The 17,483-nt window shown below is 60.2% G+C and overlaps 1 protein-coding gene across 1 annotated transcript in view; it reads right to left on the bottom strand.

The window, feature by feature from the left end:
- Positions 1 to 17,483, bottom strand: part of strip1 (striatin interacting protein 1) — a 215,805-nt gene that overhangs the window by 193,992 nt on the left and 4,330 nt on the right. The window contains exon 2 of the mRNA XM_087973399.1: positions 5,485 to 5,554. Within this exon, the coding sequence (XP_087829525.1) occupies positions 5,485 to 5,554 (70 nt within the window). The remainder of the gene's footprint in view (positions 1 to 5,484; positions 5,555 to 17,483) is intronic.

The following is a 17,483-nucleotide window of genomic DNA, read 5'->3' as shown; positions in this document are numbered from 1 at the left end:
TTGATGAATTGCTCAACCTCTTTGCAGGAGCACAAGGTGGCGCCAATGCAGTCATCAATGTAGTGGAGGGAGGGGTGGGGTGTGGTGCCAGTGTAATTACAGAAGATGGACTGTTCTATGTAGCCAACAAAGAGACAGGCATAGTTGGGGCCCATACGGGTGCCCATAGCTACCCCTTTGGTCTGGAGGAAGTGGAAGGATTCGAAGGAGAAATTGTTAAGGGTGAGGACCAGTGCGGCCAAACGAATGAGTGCGTCGGTGGAAGGGTACTTTTGGGGACGTCGGGAAAGGAAGAAACGGAGGGCTTGGAGGCCCTGGTCATGGCGGATGGAGGTTTAGAGGGATTGGATATCCATGGTGAAGATGAGGCGTTGGGGGCTGGGCGGCAGTCTGCCTCTATTCCTGATGAAGGGCTTTTGCTCGAATCATCGATTTTCCTACTCCCTAGATGCTGCGTGAACTGCTGTGCTTTTCCAGCACCACTCTAATCCAGTTCTAGTCCAAGATTCGCTCAAGGTACACTTGCAGATTGAGTCAGTAGTTAGGAAAGCAAATGCAATGACAGCATTTATTCCGAGAGAACCTGAATACAAAAGTAGGGATGTACTCCTGAGGCTCTGTAAGGCTCTGGTCAGGCAACATTTGTGGCATTGTGCGCAGTTTTGGATGTATTGGCCCTGGAGTGTATTCAGAGGAGATTCATGACAATAGCCCCAGGAATGTACAGCTTAACATATGACGGTTCTACGGATATACACTCAATGGAGTTTAGAAGGATGAGGAGGGATCTAATTGGAACATACAGAATACTGAATGGCCTGAACAGAGTGGATGTTGGGAAGATGTCCTAGGAAAGACTCAGATCCGAGGGCACAGCCTTAGAGTAAAGGGAAAATCTTTTAGAATGGAGATAAGGAGCAATTTCTTCAGCTAGAGAGTGGTGAATCTATGGAATTCACTGCCACAGAAGGCTGTGGAGCCAGGTCATTGAGTATATTTAAGACGGAGGTAGGTAGGTTCCTGATTGTAAAGGGGAATTTGGGTTATGGGGAGAAAGTGGGAGAATGGGGTTGAGAAACTTATCAGCCATGATTGAATGGCAGAGCAGACTCGATGAGCTGAATGGCCTAATGTTTGCTCCTATGTCTAACGGCCTAAATGAGCAGAAAACAGCTGTTGATGATGTCTACAATCAGATTGTTAGAGGTTTACTTGCAAAGGTGAACTGAGCAGAACAATGGGATATGAAAAAACAGAAAGTTTTGTGTTCTTCGTTAATTCTGCAGTCACAGCTTTTACAGATTGCCTGGACTCTTTCTGAAGATTTTGGATTTCTAGATGCCTTCTTCCTTGTGTTTGATTAGGCTGTGAATCCTCTCCCTGATAGGAGTCAAAGTTCTTCTCAGCAGAGAATGGTTGTTCAGAGATAGGTTCATCCAGATCAAAATTGATGCAGTAAGCTCCCATATTACATAGAAAATTAGAAACCAGGACCAAGAGTCAGTCATTCAGCCCTTCAAGCCTTCAGCTTGATCCTCAAGCTCAACACCATACTCCCATTTTCATTCCATGCCCTTTGACACTTTTACTGTAAAGGTAAAAGATTATTGATCTCTTTCTTGAATATACTCAGTGACCCAGCCAAGAATTCCACATATTGACCACACTTTATGTGAAGAAATATTTCCTCATTTTAGTCCTAAATGGTCTATCCATATCCTGCAATTCACATCTGGTTCTAAACTCCCTAACGAAGTGAAATGCTCTCCCTGCATCTAGTTTGTCTAGCCTTGTTGGAATTTTAAGTATTTCAATAGATCCCATCTCATTCTTCTTGACACCAGTTAATATAGGCCCAGACAAACCAATTTCTCCTCTTAGGACAGTCCTTATAATATATTGAGTTGACCTAAGACTAGGGTTGAGACCCATCAGATCCTAATCTCCCTATAATCTCTCTATGCACAGTCATTATCACCTCTTTATTGCTACCTTTGCTTCTGGAGCCATGACTCACCTTCTCTCAGCCGAGTATAAATACCTCCCTATTTTCCCTTTTTTTAAGCTTTGACAAAGGGTCAGTTAGACTCGAAACGTCAGCTCTTTTCTCTCCTTACAGCTGCCAGACCTGCTGAGATTTTCCAGCATTTTCTCAATTTGCTTTTATCGAGACCCATCTAGTTCTTCAACTGAGAAGATTAATTTTTATTTCCAAACCATTAAACTGGATGTCTTTCAGGTCAGGTTGCAATGAGAAAGGAAGTGCTAATCACACATCTGGGAAACAGTTTTCAAGGAGTCCAACAGTGTGGAGACAGGCCCTCCAGCCCAAACTGGTCCACGCCAACCAAAATGTCCGTCCATGCTAACCCAATTTCCCTGCAGTTGGCCCTTATCCTCCTAAACTTTTCTTACCTGTGTATTTGTCCAAATGACTTCTTGATGTTGGTAACTCACTGCCTCAAACACTTAGGCTGGCAGCACATTCCATATGTGTACCACTCTCTGCATAAAAATGTTGCCCCTCAGGTTTCTTTTTATTCTTTCCCCTCTAACCTTAACCTGATGCTCCCTCTAGACCTCAATTCTCCAACCCTGGGAAAAAGTGCATTCACCCTATCCATGCCTCTCATGGGCTTATACACTTCTATAAGACACCCAATCAGTCTTCTACAGTCTAAACAAAAAAGTTCGAGCTTGTCCAACTTAATAGAACATAGAACAATACAGCACAGAACAGGCCCTTCAGCCCACGATGTTGTGCCGAACATTTGTCCTAGCTTAAGCACCCATCCATGTACCTATCCAATTGCCACTTAAGGTTCGCAAATGATTCTGACTCTGCCACTCCCACAGGCAGCGTATTCCATGCCCCCACCATTCTCTGGGTAAAGAACCTACCCCTGACATCTACCCTATACCTTCCACCCTTCACCTTAAATTTATGTCCCCTTGTAACACTCTGTTGCACCCGGGGAAAAAGTTTCTACTCCATCTATTCCTCTGATCATCTTATAAACCTCTATCAAGTCACCCCTCATCCTTCTCCATTCCAATGAGAAAAGGCCTAGCACTCTCAACCTATCCTCGTACGACCTATTCTCCATTCCAGGCAACATCCTGGTAAATCTTCTCTGCACCCTCTCCAAAGCTTCCACATCTTTCCTAAAGTGAGGCGACCAGAACTGCACACAGTACTCCAAATGTGGTCTAACCAAAGTCCTGTACAGCTGTAACATCACTTCACGACTCTTGAATTCAATCCCTCTGCTAATGAACGCTAATACACCATAGGCGTTCTTACAAGCTCTATCCACCTGAGTGGCAACTTTCAAAGATCTATGAACATAGATCCCAAGATCCCTTTGCTCCTCCACCTTACTAAGAACCCTACCGTTAACCCTGTATTCCGCATTCTTATTTGTCCTTCCAAAATGGACAACCTCACACTTGGCAGGGTTGAACTCCATCTGCCACTCCTCAGCCCAGCTCTGCATCATATCTAAGTCCCTTTGCAGCCGACAACAGCCCTCCTCACTATCCACAACTCCACCAATCTTCATATCATCTGAAAATTTACTGACCCACCCTTCGACTCCCTCTTCCAAGTCATTAATAAAAATTACAAACTTCTCCCACTAAGTCAGACCATTGAGTCCTGGCAACATCCTTTTAAATTTATTCTGCACTCTTTCCAATTTAATAACATCCTTTCTACAGCAAGGTGACCAAAACTGAACACACTACTCCAAGTGCGATCTCGCCAACGTCCTATATAACTCTAACATAATTCCCAACTTCTCTACTCAATGCCCTGACTGATGAAGGCCAGGGTGTAGGATCCTAAAAAATAAGAGAAAGTCAAAACCAAAAACAATTTCACTTTTTTCCAGGAATAGAAACAATGTTCTGTGTGCTGGAAGGAGCATATTCAAAGCAGTCTACAAAGTGTCCATCTACTGAACATAATCGTACAAAAGTGATGAGATCAGTATTAGTTCATTTAAATATACTACATACACCATACAAAGATGATTCAAAAGGCCACCGCAATTAAAGTAGAGAAGCTCTATTCTCAAGAAAGGATCTTAAAAATGGTCTAAGCTTAAGCAGAGAAAAAGATCTAGCGAGGCCACACCAGTAGTAATGTGAACAGTTCTGGACACCACATCTTTGAAGGCTATATTTGTTTAGAAATACAGTACAGATTTGTCAGAATAAAATTGAATGAGATTGGAATTTAGAGTTTAAAGGTGTTTTGATTAAAGTTCCAAAATATTGTTTTTCTTTGTCTATCACATCTATTCTCAATGTCAGCTGATTATTGTCTTTGAATAAGGAGAAAGTGAGGACTGCAGATCTGGAGATCAGAGTTGAAAAATATGTTGCTGGAAAAGCGCAGCAGGTCAGGCAGCATCCAAGGGGCAGGAGAATCGACGTTTCGGGCATTAAGAAGGACTTGTGTCTGAAACGTTGATTCTCCTGCTCCTTGGATGCTGCCCGACCTGCTGCGCTTTTCCAGCAACACATTTTTCATCTTTGAGTAAGGAGCACAGTCTACAAATTGATAGGGAATTCAATTCAGATGTTCAATAAGGAACAGTTCTACACAAAATGTGGGAGGGGTTTGAAACTCTACAAATGTCAATTGATGCTGGAGCAGCCTGCGTATTTTAAATTGAGGATTAACAGATTTCTATTATCCAATGCAAGAAGGGGTAAGGATGCATACATGAGGTTAAATGTATCTAGACAGATGTATGAATAGGAGGGAGCAGAGGGATAGATACTTAGACTACAGGTACTACCTCACGGCAGGTTTGGATAGAGGATCTGGATCTACACAGGCTTGGAGGGCCGAAGGGCCTGTTCCTGTGCTGTAATTTTCTTTGTTCTTAGGTTTCAGATGAGCTAAAATTTCATTCAGTGGTGAAACAGGCTTGATGAACTAAATATGCTATATCCTGTAAAACACAAGTGAACCAAGAAGGTTAAAAAGAAGCATGTAACTCAATGTATAGTAGTTGTTGAGGGGCAGGGTTTTCTCTTGATAGCTCAAACACTGCCTACATGCTGGCATCTTTTATTGCGATTACACAACCTCAGACCAGACACAACAGCTGAAAATAAGATAAAGAGGGGAAAAAAAACTCTACTCCCAAAGTCCTTGCATGGACCAAATTAGCTGGTAATAGATTAAATAATCTAATGCATCTGTATACTTCCTGTCAACTAAATATACATAAACATCCTGCTGAAACTGAAATGCATGTTAACTGGTTACATTGTGATTGCAGCATATTGCTGGGAAGATTCCGCAGTTCCCTGAATGATTGTGGCAACAGGATGAAGCCAAGGAAGAGACTGCAGATAGGTGCATTGCTAGATAGTTTATTTAATACCTTGCAGTTTCACTCATCACTCAAGGTCATTTTTTTTTTAAGTCTGAGAAATGTTCTAGAGTTTGAGAACATTTGTGCTTACCTGAAAGTTCTGCTGCCCATTTATCACTATCAGAATAATCAAACTCCAGGTCAGGTGATTCAGAGAAACCCTGTGGAGGTCACGGGGAAAGAAACATCAGAAAACATTCGCTTACACAAAAGGGAGAAAATCAGATATTGTAATATCATAAAACAGCTATTTGAATGCCAGGCATCAGCACTTGAGAAAGGAACAGAGTAGAGTTTTTGTTTGGGCTGGGGGAAGCAGTGCAGTGACAGAGAGCAAGAGTACAAGCACAGATACAATCAATATTCCTAAATAGACAACAAATAGGGAACGTGACTAGTCATCCATAGGCAGATGGAGGCGAATAATTGAATTATGATAAAACGAAGGACAGTGGATGCTGGAGATCTGAAACAAACAAAAACAGAAATGACTGGAGAAACTCAGCATGTCGGGCATCATCTTACAGAAAAAACAGAATTAATGTTTCAACTCGAGTGACTCTTAATTGTACTCTCCACAGATGCTGCCAGACCTGCTGAGTTTTTCCAGTAACTTCTATTTGTTTGTAACTGAATAATGATAAACAAGATATAAATGATTTGGATGTCAGCATAAGGGGTATAGTTAGTAAGTTTGCAGATGACACCAAAATTGGAGGAAATGTGTTGCTGGAACAGCGCAGCAGGTCAGGCAGCATCCAGGGAACAGGAGAATCGACGTTTCGGGCCCAAGCCCTTCTTCAGGCTTGTGCCTGAAACGTCGATTCTTCTGTTCCCTGGATGCTGCCTGACCTGCTGCGCTGTTCCAGCAACACATTTTCAGCTCTGATCTCCAGCATCTGCAGACCTCACTTTCTCCACCAAAATTGGAGGAGTATTGGGTAGCGAAGAAGGTTACCTCAGTTTACAACGGGATCTTGATCAGATGCGCCAATGGGCTGAAAAGTGGCAGATGGAGTTTAATTTAGATAAATGCAAGGTACTGCATTTTGGGAAAGCAAATCTTATACACTTAATGGTAAGGTCCTAGGGAGTGTTGCTGAACAAAGAGACCACGGAGTGCAGGTTCATAGCTCCTTGAAAGTGGAATCGCATGTAGATAGGATAGTGAAGAAGGCATTTGGTATGCTTTCCTTTATCAGTCAGAGTATTGAGTACAGGAGTTGGGAGGTCATGTTGCGGCTGTTCAGGACATTGGTTTAGGCTACTGTTGGAATATTGCGTGCAATTCTGGTCTCCTTCCTATAGGAAGAATGTTGTGAAACTTGGAAGGGTTCAGAAAAGATTTACAAGGATGTTGCCAGGGTTGGAGGATTTGAACTATAGGGAGAGGTTGAAAAGGCTAGGGCTGTTTGCCCTGGAGCGTCGGAGGCTGAGGGATGATCTTATACAGGTTTATAAAATCATGAGGAACATGGATAGGATAAGTAGACAAAGTTTCTTCCCTGGGGTGGGGGAGTCCAGAAGTAGAGGGCATAGGTTTAGGGTGAGAGGGCAATGATATAAAAGAGATTTAAGGGGCAATTTCTTTCATGCAGAGGATGATACGTGTATGGAATGAGCTGCCAAAGGAAGTGGTGGAGGCTGGTACAATTGCAACATTTAAAAGACATTTGGATGGGTGTATGAATAGAAACGGTTTGGAAGGATATGAGCTGGGTGCTGGCAGGTGGGACTAGATTGGGTTGGGATATCTAGCTGGCATGAGCAAGTTGGACCGAAGGGTCTGTTTCCATGCTGTACATCTCTATGACTCTTTAACACTCTCTCACCTTGTGCAGTTGTCAAGACAAAGTGAACCTATGATCATGGGTCATTTGGATGAGTTATGAATACTAATCAGCTGTCATTCATGCAATGATTAGATGAATAAATGCTCTATTAAACGTGTATATAATTCATTTGGACCAGATGTTTCAAGTTGAAAACCCAATTCTTTTTAAGAGGTATCTGATGTCATCTCACCTGTGGCATCAGAGACTGCCATAAGACAATATCACAAAAATCTACATCTGCAGATAAGTAGATTAAATTTGCAACAGTAACTTAAGAAATTGAATTTGGTGAACACACCTGAGCTTCTCCTGTACTTGCTGTTTTTATTTCAGATCTCAAGTAGTCACAGTATTTTGTATTAACCCTTTAATATTGGTTCAGCATTTTTTTGGCCAAATTGAATCACATTGCTTGTAGTCAACTCAAATCCTCAGATACAGATTTACAGCACAGGTGACAGCCATTTGACCCATCATGAGTCGATCAGTCAACAAACGTCTGATCCTTCTTATCCTATTTTCCATCCCTGGATGCTATGAAAATGTGTTTTTCTGGAACAACCACCCTTTCAGGCAGAGTCGTCCAGATTTCCAACACCCACTGAGTGAAAAAAATTCTCACCACTCTGTTTAGCTTTCTACCTCAACTCAAACCTCTACCCCTTCATTATTGACCCCTACGCTAATGAAAAACATGCCTTGCTATCCAGCATATACACTTCAATCATACATACCTCTAACCCCTCTCAACATTTGCTGTCCCAGGAAAAATCTATTTCAGTCTGCCCAATCTTTCCTCATTTCCTTCCTGTAATTTATAGCTATCCTCTGCACAATTTATCACTGTACCAACTTATACCATCCGGGAATGGCTTCATCATACCCCTGTACAAAAGGTACATCTCAGACAGCAAAGACCCCAGCACTGGGTCCAGTGGAATCCCAGTACTGACCCCAATGGAAACAGAGTTCCAATCACAGAAACATCCCTCTACCATCACCCTCTGCTTTCTCACCCAATTTTGGATCAAATGGGCCACTTATCTTGGATCCTATGAGCTCTAAGTTTCTTGACCATCGTGCCAGTGAAACTCGATGAAAAGGCTCTGGCAAACTGTCACCTAAATTGGAAATGTTAACGTTGCCCTCGTCCATGAATTACATAAAATTAGTATACAAGTAAAATAGATAACGAGGAGGACAAATAGAATATGGTGATTATTGCTTTAAAAATAGAGAAGTGTTACTGTGGGGAACTGTGTACAGTTTTCTTCCCCTTATTCCACTCCATCCAAACAAACAACTGGACTCCAGACTCCGCCCCGTCACCCTCTCCCCCAGACTCCGCCCCTCCCCTTTCCTCCCCCAGACTCTGCCCTGTCACCCTCTCCCCCAGACTCTGCCCCACCCCCTTCCTCCCCCAGACGCCGCCCCGTCACCCTCTCCCCCAGACGCCGCCCCGTCACCCTCTCCCCCAGACGCCGCCCCGTCACCCTCTCCCCCAGACGCCGCCCCACCCCCTTCCTCCCCCAGACACAGCCCGGTCACCCACCCCAGACTCCACCCCACCCCCTTCCTCCCCCAGACACCGCCCAGTCACCCTCTCCCTCAGACGCCGCCCCGTCACCCTCTCCCCCAGACGCCGCCCCTCCCCCTCCCTCCCCCAGACGAAACCCCTCCCCCCCCAGACACCATCCCGTCACCCTCTTCCCCCACACGTCGCCCCTCCCTCCCCCAGACGCCACCCCTCCGTCACCCTCTCCCCAGATAGTGCCCCTCCCCCTCACTCGATGTCGTCCCTCCCCCTCCCTCCCCCAGACGCCACACCTCCCCTTCCCTCCCCCAGACGCCACCCCTCCCCCCTCCCTCCCCCAGAGCCCACCCCTCCCCCAGACCCCACCCCTCCCCCCTCCCCCAGACCACACCCCTCCCCCCGACCCCACCCCTCCCCCCTCCCCCAGAACCCGCCCCTCCCCCCGACCACACCCCTCCCCCCGACCCCACCCCTCCCCCCTCCCCCAGAACCCGCCCCTCCCCCCGACCCCACCCCTCCCCCCTCCCTCCTCCAGAACCCGCCCCTCCCGCCGCCCTCCACCAGACGCCGCCCCTCCGTCACCCTCTCCCAAGACTCCGCCCCTCCCCCTCCCTTCACCAGACGCCGCCCCTCCGTCACCCTCTCCCCAGACGCCGCCCCTCCGTCACCCTCTCCCCAGACGCCGCCCCTCCGTCACCCTCTCCCCAGACGTCGCCCCTCCGTCACCCTCTCCCCAGACGCGCCCCCTCCCCCTCCCCAGACGCCACCCCTACCCCTCCCTCCCCCAGACGCCACCCCTCCCCCTCCGTCCCCCAGACGCCACCCTTCCCTCAGACGCCACCCCTCCCCCAGACGCCACCCCTCCCCCTCCCACCGCCAGACGCCACCCCTCCCCCAGACGCCACCCCTCCCCCAGACGCCACCCCTTCCACTCCCTCCCCCAGACGCCACCCCTCCCCCTCCCTCCCCCAGACGCCACCCCGCCCCCAGACGCCACCCCTCCACCTCCCTCCCCCAGACGCCACCCCTCCCCCAGGCGCCACCCCTTCCCCTCCCTCCCCCAGACGCCACCCCTCCCCCAGACGCCACCCCTCCCCCTACCTCCCCCAGACGCCACCCCTCCCCCAGACGCCACCCCTCCCCCTCCCTCCCCCAGACGCCACCCCTCCCCCAGACGCCACCCCTCCCCCTCCCTCCCCCAGACGCCACCCCTCCCCCAGACACCACCCCTCCCCCAGACACCACCCCTTCCCCTCCCTCCCCCAGACGCCACCCCTCCCCCAGACACCACCCCTCCCCCAGACACCACCCCTTCCCCTCCCCTCCCTCCCCCAGACGCCACACCTCCCCCAGACGCCACCCCTCCCCCTCCCTCCCCCAGACGCCACACCTCCCCCAGACGCCACCCCTCCCCCTCCCTCCCCCAGACGCCACACCTCCCCCAGACGCCACCCCTCCCCCTCCCTCCCCCAGACGCCACCCCTCCCCCAGGCGCCACCCCTCCCCCTCCCTCTCCCAGACGCCGCCCCTCCCCCTCCCTCCCCCAGACGCCGCCCCTCCCCCTCCCTCCCCCAGACGCCGTCCCTCCCCCGCCCCTCCCCCAGGCCCCGCCCCTCCCCCAGGCACCGCCCCTCCCCCACCCCTCCCCCAGGCACCGCCCCTCCCCCACCCCTCCCCCAGGCCCCGCCCCTCCCCCACCCCTCCCCTTCCCCACCCCTCCCCAGGCCCCGCCCCTTCCCCACCCCTCCCCCAGACCCCGCCCCTTCCCCACCCCTCCCCCAGACCCCGCCCCTTCCCCACCCCTCCCCCAGACCCCGCCCCTTCCCCACCCCTCCCCCAGACCCCGCCCGTCCCCCAGACCCCACCCCTTCCCCACCCCTCCCCCAGACCCCGCCCCTCCCCCAGACCCCACCCCTTCTCCAACCCACCCCCAGACCCTGCCCCTTCCCCAGACCCCGCCCCTTCCCCAGACCCCGCCCCTTCCCCACCCCTCCCCCAGACCCCGCCCCTTCCCCAGACCCCGCCCCTTCCCCACCCCTCCCCCAAACCCCGCCCCTTCCCCAGACCCCGCCCCTTCCCCGCCCCTTCCCCAGACCCCGCCCCTTCCCCAGACCCCGCCCCTTCCCCAGACCTCCCCCAGACCCCGCCCATCCGTCACTCTCTCCCCAGACTCCGCCCCTCGCCCTCCCTCCCCCAGACGCCGCCCCTCCGTCACCCTCTCCCCAGACGCCGCGCCTCCCCCTCCCTCCCCCAAAACCCGCGCCTCCCCCTCCCTCCCCCAAAACCCGCCCCTCCCCCTCCCTCCCCCAAAACCCGCCCCTCCCCCCCCAGACCACACCCCTCCCCCCGACCCCACAACTCCAGACCACACCCCTCCCCCCGACCCCACCCTCCCCCGACCCAGCCCCTCCCCCCTCCCTCCCCCAGACCCTGCCCCTCCGTCACCCTCTCCCCAGACGCCGCCCCTCCGTCACCCTCTCCCCAGACGCCGCCCCTCCGTCACCCTCTCCCCAGAGGCCGCCCCTCCGTCACCCTCCCCCAGAGGCCGCCCCTCCGTCACCCTCCCCCAGACGCGCCCCTCCCCCCGACGCCACCCCTCCCCCTCCCTCCCCCCGACGCCACCCCTCCCCCTCCCTCCCCCCGACGCCACCCCTCCCCCTCCCTCCCCCCGACGCCACCCCTCCCCCTCTCTCCCCCCGACGCCACCCCTCCCCCTCCCTCCCCCCGACGCCACCCCTCCCCCTCCCTCCCCCAGACGACACCCCTCCCCCTCGCTCCCCCAGTCGCCACCCCTCCCCCAGACGCCACCCCACCCCCTCCCTTCCCCAGCCGCCACCCCTCCCTCCGACCCCACCCCTCCCCCAGACCCCTCCCTCCGACCCCACCCCTCCCCCAGACCCCTCCCTCCGACCCCACCCCTCCCCCAGACCCCTCCCTCCGACCCCACCCCTCCCCCAGACCCCTCCCTCCGACCCCACCCCTCCCCCAGACCCCTCCCTCCGACCCCACCCCTCCCCCAGACCCCTCCCTCCGACCCCACCCCTCCCCCAGACCCCTCCCTCCGACCCCACCCCTCCCCCAGACCCCTCCCTCCGACCCCACCCCTCCCCCAGACCCCTCCCTCCGACCCCACCCCTCCCCCAGACCCCTCCCTCCGACCCCACCCCTCCCCCAGACCCCTCCCCCCGACCCCACCCCTCCCCCAGACCCCTCCCCCAGACACCACCCCTCCCCCAGACCCCACCCCTTCCCCACCCCACCCCCAGACACCGCCCCTTCCCCACCCCCGCCAGACCCCACCCCTCCCCCAGACCCCGCCCCTTCCCCACCCCTCCCCCAGACCCCGCCCCTTCCCCACCCCTCCCCCAGACCCTGCCCCTTCCCCACCCCTCCCCCAGACCCCGCCCCTTCCCCACCCCTCCCCCAGACCCCAACAATCCACCACCCCTCCCCCAGACGCCACCCCTCCCCCAGACCCCGACAATCCACCACCCCTCCCCCAGACGCCACCCCTCCCCCTCCCTCCCCCAGACGCCACCCCTCCCCCAGACACCACCCCTCCCCCAGACACCACCCCTTCCACTCCCTCCCCCAGACGCCACCCCTCCCCCTCCCTCCCCCAGACGCCACCCCTCCCCCAGACGCCACCCCTCCCCCTCCCTCCCCCAGACGCCACCCCTCCCCCAGACGCCACCCCTCCCCCTCCCTCCCCCAGACGCCACCCCTCCCCCAGTCGCCACCCCTCCCCCTCCCTCCCCCAGACGCCACCCCTCCCCCAGACGCCACCCCTCCCCCTCCCTCCCCCAGACCCCGCCCCTCCCCCCTCCATCCCCCAGACCACACCCCTCCCCCCTCCAGACCCCACCCCTCCCCCCAACCCCACCCTCCCCAGACCCCTCCCCTCCCCCCTCCCTCCCCGACCCAGCCCCTCCCCCTCCCTCCCCCAGACCCCGCCCCTCCCCCCTCCCTCCCCCCGACCACACCCCTCCCCGCGACCCCACCCCTCCCCCCTCCAGACCCCACCCCTCCCCCCAACCCCACCCTCCCCCGACCCCGCCCCTCCCCACTCCCTCCCCCGACCCAGCCCCTCCCCCCTCCCTCCCCCAGACGCCGCCCCTCCGTCACCCTCTCCCCAGAGGCCGCCCCTCCGTCACCCTCTCCCCAGAGGCCGCCCCTCCGTCACCCTCTCCCCAGACGCGCCCCTCCGTCACCCTCCCCCAGACGCACCCCTCCCTCTCCCCAGACGCCACCCCTCTCCCTCCCCCAGACGCCACCCCTCCCCCTCCCTCCCCCAGACGCCACCCCTCCCCCTCCCTCCCCCAGACGCCACCCCTCCCCCTCCCTCCCCCAGACGCCACCCCTCCCCCTCCCTCCCCCAGACGCCACCCCTCCCCCTCCCTTCCCCAGACGCCACCCCTCCCCCTCCCTCCCCCAGACGGCACCCCTCCCCCTCCCTCCCCCAGACGCCACCCCTCCCCCTCCCTCCCCCAGACGCCACCCCTCCCTCCCCCAGACGCCACCCCTCCCTCCCCCAGACGCCACCCCTCCCCCCCCTCCCCCAGACGCCACCCCTCCCACAGACGCCACCCCTCCCCCTCCCTCCCCCAGACGCCACCCCTCCCCCTCCCTCCCCCAGACGCCACCCCTCCCCCAGACGCCACCCCTCCCCCCCTCCTCCAGACGCCACCCCTCCCCCAGACGCCACCCCTCCCCCTCCCTCCCCCAGACGCCACCCCTCCCCCTCCCTCCCCCAGACACCACCCCTCCCCCTCCCTCCCCCAGACGCCACCCCTCCCCCTCCCTCCCCCAGACGCCACCCCTCCCCCTCCCTCCCCCAGACGCCACCCCTCCCCCTCCCTCCCCCAGACGCCACCCCTCCCCCTCCCTCCCCCAGACGCCACCCCTCCCCTCCCTCCCCCAGACGCCACCCCTCCCCCTCCCTCCCCCAGACGCCACCCCTCCCCCTCCCTCCCCCAGACGCCACCCCTCCCCCTCCCTCCCCCAGACGCCACCCCTCCCCCTCCCTCCCCCAGACGCCACCCCTCCCCCTCCCGCCCCCCAGACGCCACCCCTCCCCCTCCCGCCCCCCAGACGCCACCCCTCCCCCTCCCTTCCCCAGCCGCCACCCCTCCCCAGACCCCACCCCTCGCTCCGACCCCACCCCTCCCCCCCGACCCCACCCCTCCCCCAGGCCCCTCCCTCTGACCCCACCCCTCCCCCAGGCCCCTCCCTCCGACCCCACCCCTCCCCCAGGCCCCTCCCTCCGACCCCACCCCTCCCCCAGACCCCACCCCTTCCCCACCCCTCCCCCAGACGCCACTCCTCCCCCTCCACCCCCCTCAGACGCCACTCCACCCCCTCCCCAGACGCCACTCCTCCCCCTCCCACCCTCCCCCAGACGCCGCTCCCCCCCTCCACCCCTCCCCCAGACGCCACTCCTCCCCCTCCGCCCTCCCCCAGACGCCACTCCTCTCCCTCCGCCCTCCCCCAGACGCCACTCCTCTCCCTCCCCCCTCCCCTAAACGCCACTTCTCCCCCTCCCCCCTCCCCCTAGACGCCACTCCTCCCCCTCCCCCCTCCCCCTAGACGCCACTCCTCCCCCTCCCCCCTCCCCCTAGACGCCACTCCTCCCCCTCCCCCCTCCCCCAGACGCCACTCCTCCCCCTCCCACCCTCCCCCAGACGCCACTCCCCCCTCCACCCCTCCCCCAGACGCCACTCCTCCCCCTCCCCCTCCCCTAGACGCCACTCCTCCCCCTCCCCCCTCCCCCTAGACGCCACTCCTCCCCCTCCCCCCTCCCCCTAGACGCCACTCCTCCCCCTCCCCCCTCCCCCAGACGCCACTCCTCCCCCTCCCCCCTCCCCCAGACGCCACTCCTCCCCCTCCCCCCTCCCCCAGACGCCACTCCTCCCCCTCCCCCCTCCCCCAGACGCCACTCCTCCCCCTCCCCCCTCCCCCAGACGCCACTCCTCCCCCTCCCCCCTCCCCCAGACGCCACACCTCCCCCTTCCCCCTCCCCCAGACGCCACACCTCCCCCTTCCCCCTCCCCCAGACGCCACACCTCCCCCTCTCCCCCAGACGCCACTCCTCCCCCTCCCCCAGACGCCACTCCTCCCCCTCCCCCCTCCCCCAGACGCCACTCCCCCCCCCCCCCTCCCCCAGACGCCACTCCTCCCCCTCCCCCCCACCCCCAGACGCCACACCTCCCCCTCCCCCCCTCCCCGAGACGCCACTCCTCCCCCTCCCCGAGACGCCAGTCCTCCCCCTCCCCCAGACGCCAGTCCTCCCCCTCCCCCAGACGCCAGTCCTCCCCCTCCCCCAGACGCCAGTCCTCCCCCTCCCCCAGACGCCAGTCCTCCCCCTCCCCCAGACGCCAGTCCTCCCCCTCCCCCAGACGCCAGTCCTCCCCCTCCCCCAGACGCCAGTCCTCCCCCTCCCCCAGACGCCAGTCCTCCCCCTCCCCCAGACGCCAGTCCTCCCCCTCCCCCAGACGCCAGTCCTCCCCCTCCCCCAGACGCCAGTCCTCCCCCTCCCCCAGACGCCAGTCCTCCCCCTCCCCCAGACGCCAGTCCTCCCCCTCCCCCAGACGCCAGTCCTCCCCCTCCCCCAGACGCCAGTCCTCCCCCTCCCCCAGACGCCAGTCCTCCCCCTCCCCCAGACGCCAGTCCTCCCCCTCCCCCAGACGCCAGTCCTCCCCCTCCCCCAGACGCCAGTCCGCCCCCTCCCCCAGACGCCACTCCGCCCCCTCCCCCAGACGCCACTCCGCCCCCTCCCCCAGACGCCACTCCGCCCCCTCCCCCAGACGCCACTCCGCCCCCTCCCCCAGACGCCACTCCGCCCCCTCCCCCAGACGCCACTCCGCCCCCTCCCCCAGACGCCACTCCGCCCCCTCCCCCAGACGCCACTCCGCCCCCTCCCCCAGACGCCACTCCGCCCCCTCCCCCAGACGCCACTCCGCCCCCTCCCCCAGACGCCACTCCGCCCCCTCCCCCAGACGCCACTCCGCCCCCTCCCCCAGACGCCACTCCGCCCCCTCCCCCAGACGCCACTCCGCCCCCTCCCCCAGACGCCACTCCGCCCCCTCCCCCAGACGCCACTCCGCCCCCTCCCCCAGACGCCACTCCGCCCCCTCCCCCAGACGCCACTCCGCCCCCTCCCCCAGACGCCACTCCGCCCCCTCCCCCAGACGCCACTCCGCCCCCTCCCCCAGACGCCACTCCGCCCCCTCCCCCAGACGCCACTCCGCCCCCTCCCCCAGACGCCACTCCGCCCCCTCCCCCAGACGCCACTCCGCCCCCTCCCCCAGACGCCACTCCGCCCCCTCCCCCAGACGCCACTCCGCCCCCTCCCCCAGACGCCACTCCGCCCCCTCCCCCAGACGCCACTCCGCCCCCTCCCCCAGACGCCACTCCGCCCCCTCCCCCAGACGCCACTCCGCCCCCTCCCCCAGACGCCACTCCGCCCCCTCCCCCAGACGCCACTCCGCCCCCTCCCCCAGACGCCACTCCGCCCCCTCCCCCAGACGCCACTCCGCCCCCTCCCCCAGACGCCACTCCGCCCCCTCCCCCAGACGCCACTCCGCCCCCTCCCCCAGACGCCACTCCGCCCCCTCCCCCAGACGCCACTCCGCCCCCTCCCCCAGACCCCACTCCGCCCCCTCCCCCAGACCCCACTCCGCCCCCTCCCCCAGACCCCACTCCGCCCCCTCCCCCAGACCCCACTCCGCCCCCTCCCCCAGACCCCACTCCGCCCCCTCCCCCAGACCCCACTCCGCCCCCTCCCCCAGACCCCACTCCGCCCCCTCCCCCAGACCCCACTCCGCCCCCTCCCCCAGACCCCACTCCGCCCCCTCCCCCAGACCCCACTCCGCCCCCTCCCCCAGACCCCACTCCGCCCCCTCCCCCAGACCCCACTCCGCCCCCTCCCCCAGACCCCACTCCGCCCCCTCCCCCAGACCCCACTCCGCCCCCTCCCCCAGACCCCACTCCGCCCCCTCCCCCAGACCCCACTCCGCCCCCTCCCCCAGACCCCACTCCGCCCCCTCCCCCAGACCCCACTCCGCCCCCTCCCCCAGACCCCACTCCGCCCCCTCCCCCAGACCCCACTCCGCCCCCTCCCCCAGACCCCACTCCGCCCCCTCCCCCAGACCCCACTCCGCCCCCTCCCCCAGACCCCACTCCGCCCCCTCCCCCAGACGCCACTCCGCCCCCTCACCCCCTCCCACAGACGCCACTCCTCCCCCTCCCCCCCCAGACGCCACTCCACCCCCTCCCCCCAGACGCCACTCCACCCCCTCCCCCAGACGCCACTCCTCCCTCTCCCACCCTCCCCCAGACGCTGCTCCCCCCCTCCACCCCTCCCCCAGATGCCGCTCCTCCCCCTCCCCCCTCCCCCACACGCCGCTCCTCCCCCTCCCCCCTCCCCCACACGCCACTCCTCCCCCTCCCCCACCCCTAGACGCCACTCCTCCCCCTCCCCCCTCCCCCAGGCGCCACTCCTCCCCCTCCCCCCTCCCCCAGAGGCCACTCCTCCCCCTCCCCCAGTCCCCCAGACGCCACTCCTCCCCCTCCCCCAGACGCCACTCCTCCCCCTCCCCCCCTCCCCCAGACGCCACTCCTCCCCCTCCCCCAGACGCCACTCCTCCCCCTCCCCCCCGCCCCCAGACGCCACTCCTCCCCCTCCCCCCCTCCCCCAGACGCCACTCCTCCCCCTCCCCCCGC

Source organism: Chiloscyllium plagiosum, unplaced genomic scaffold (genome assembly GCF_037043375.1).
Source record: "Chiloscyllium plagiosum isolate Xiang-an unplaced genomic scaffold, Cpla_swu_hap1 HiC_scaffold_26, whole genome shotgun sequence".
NCBI lineage: Eukaryota > Metazoa > Chordata > Chondrichthyes > Orectolobiformes > Hemiscylliidae > Chiloscyllium > Chiloscyllium plagiosum.
This window is presented reverse-complemented; position numbering and strand designations above follow the sequence as displayed.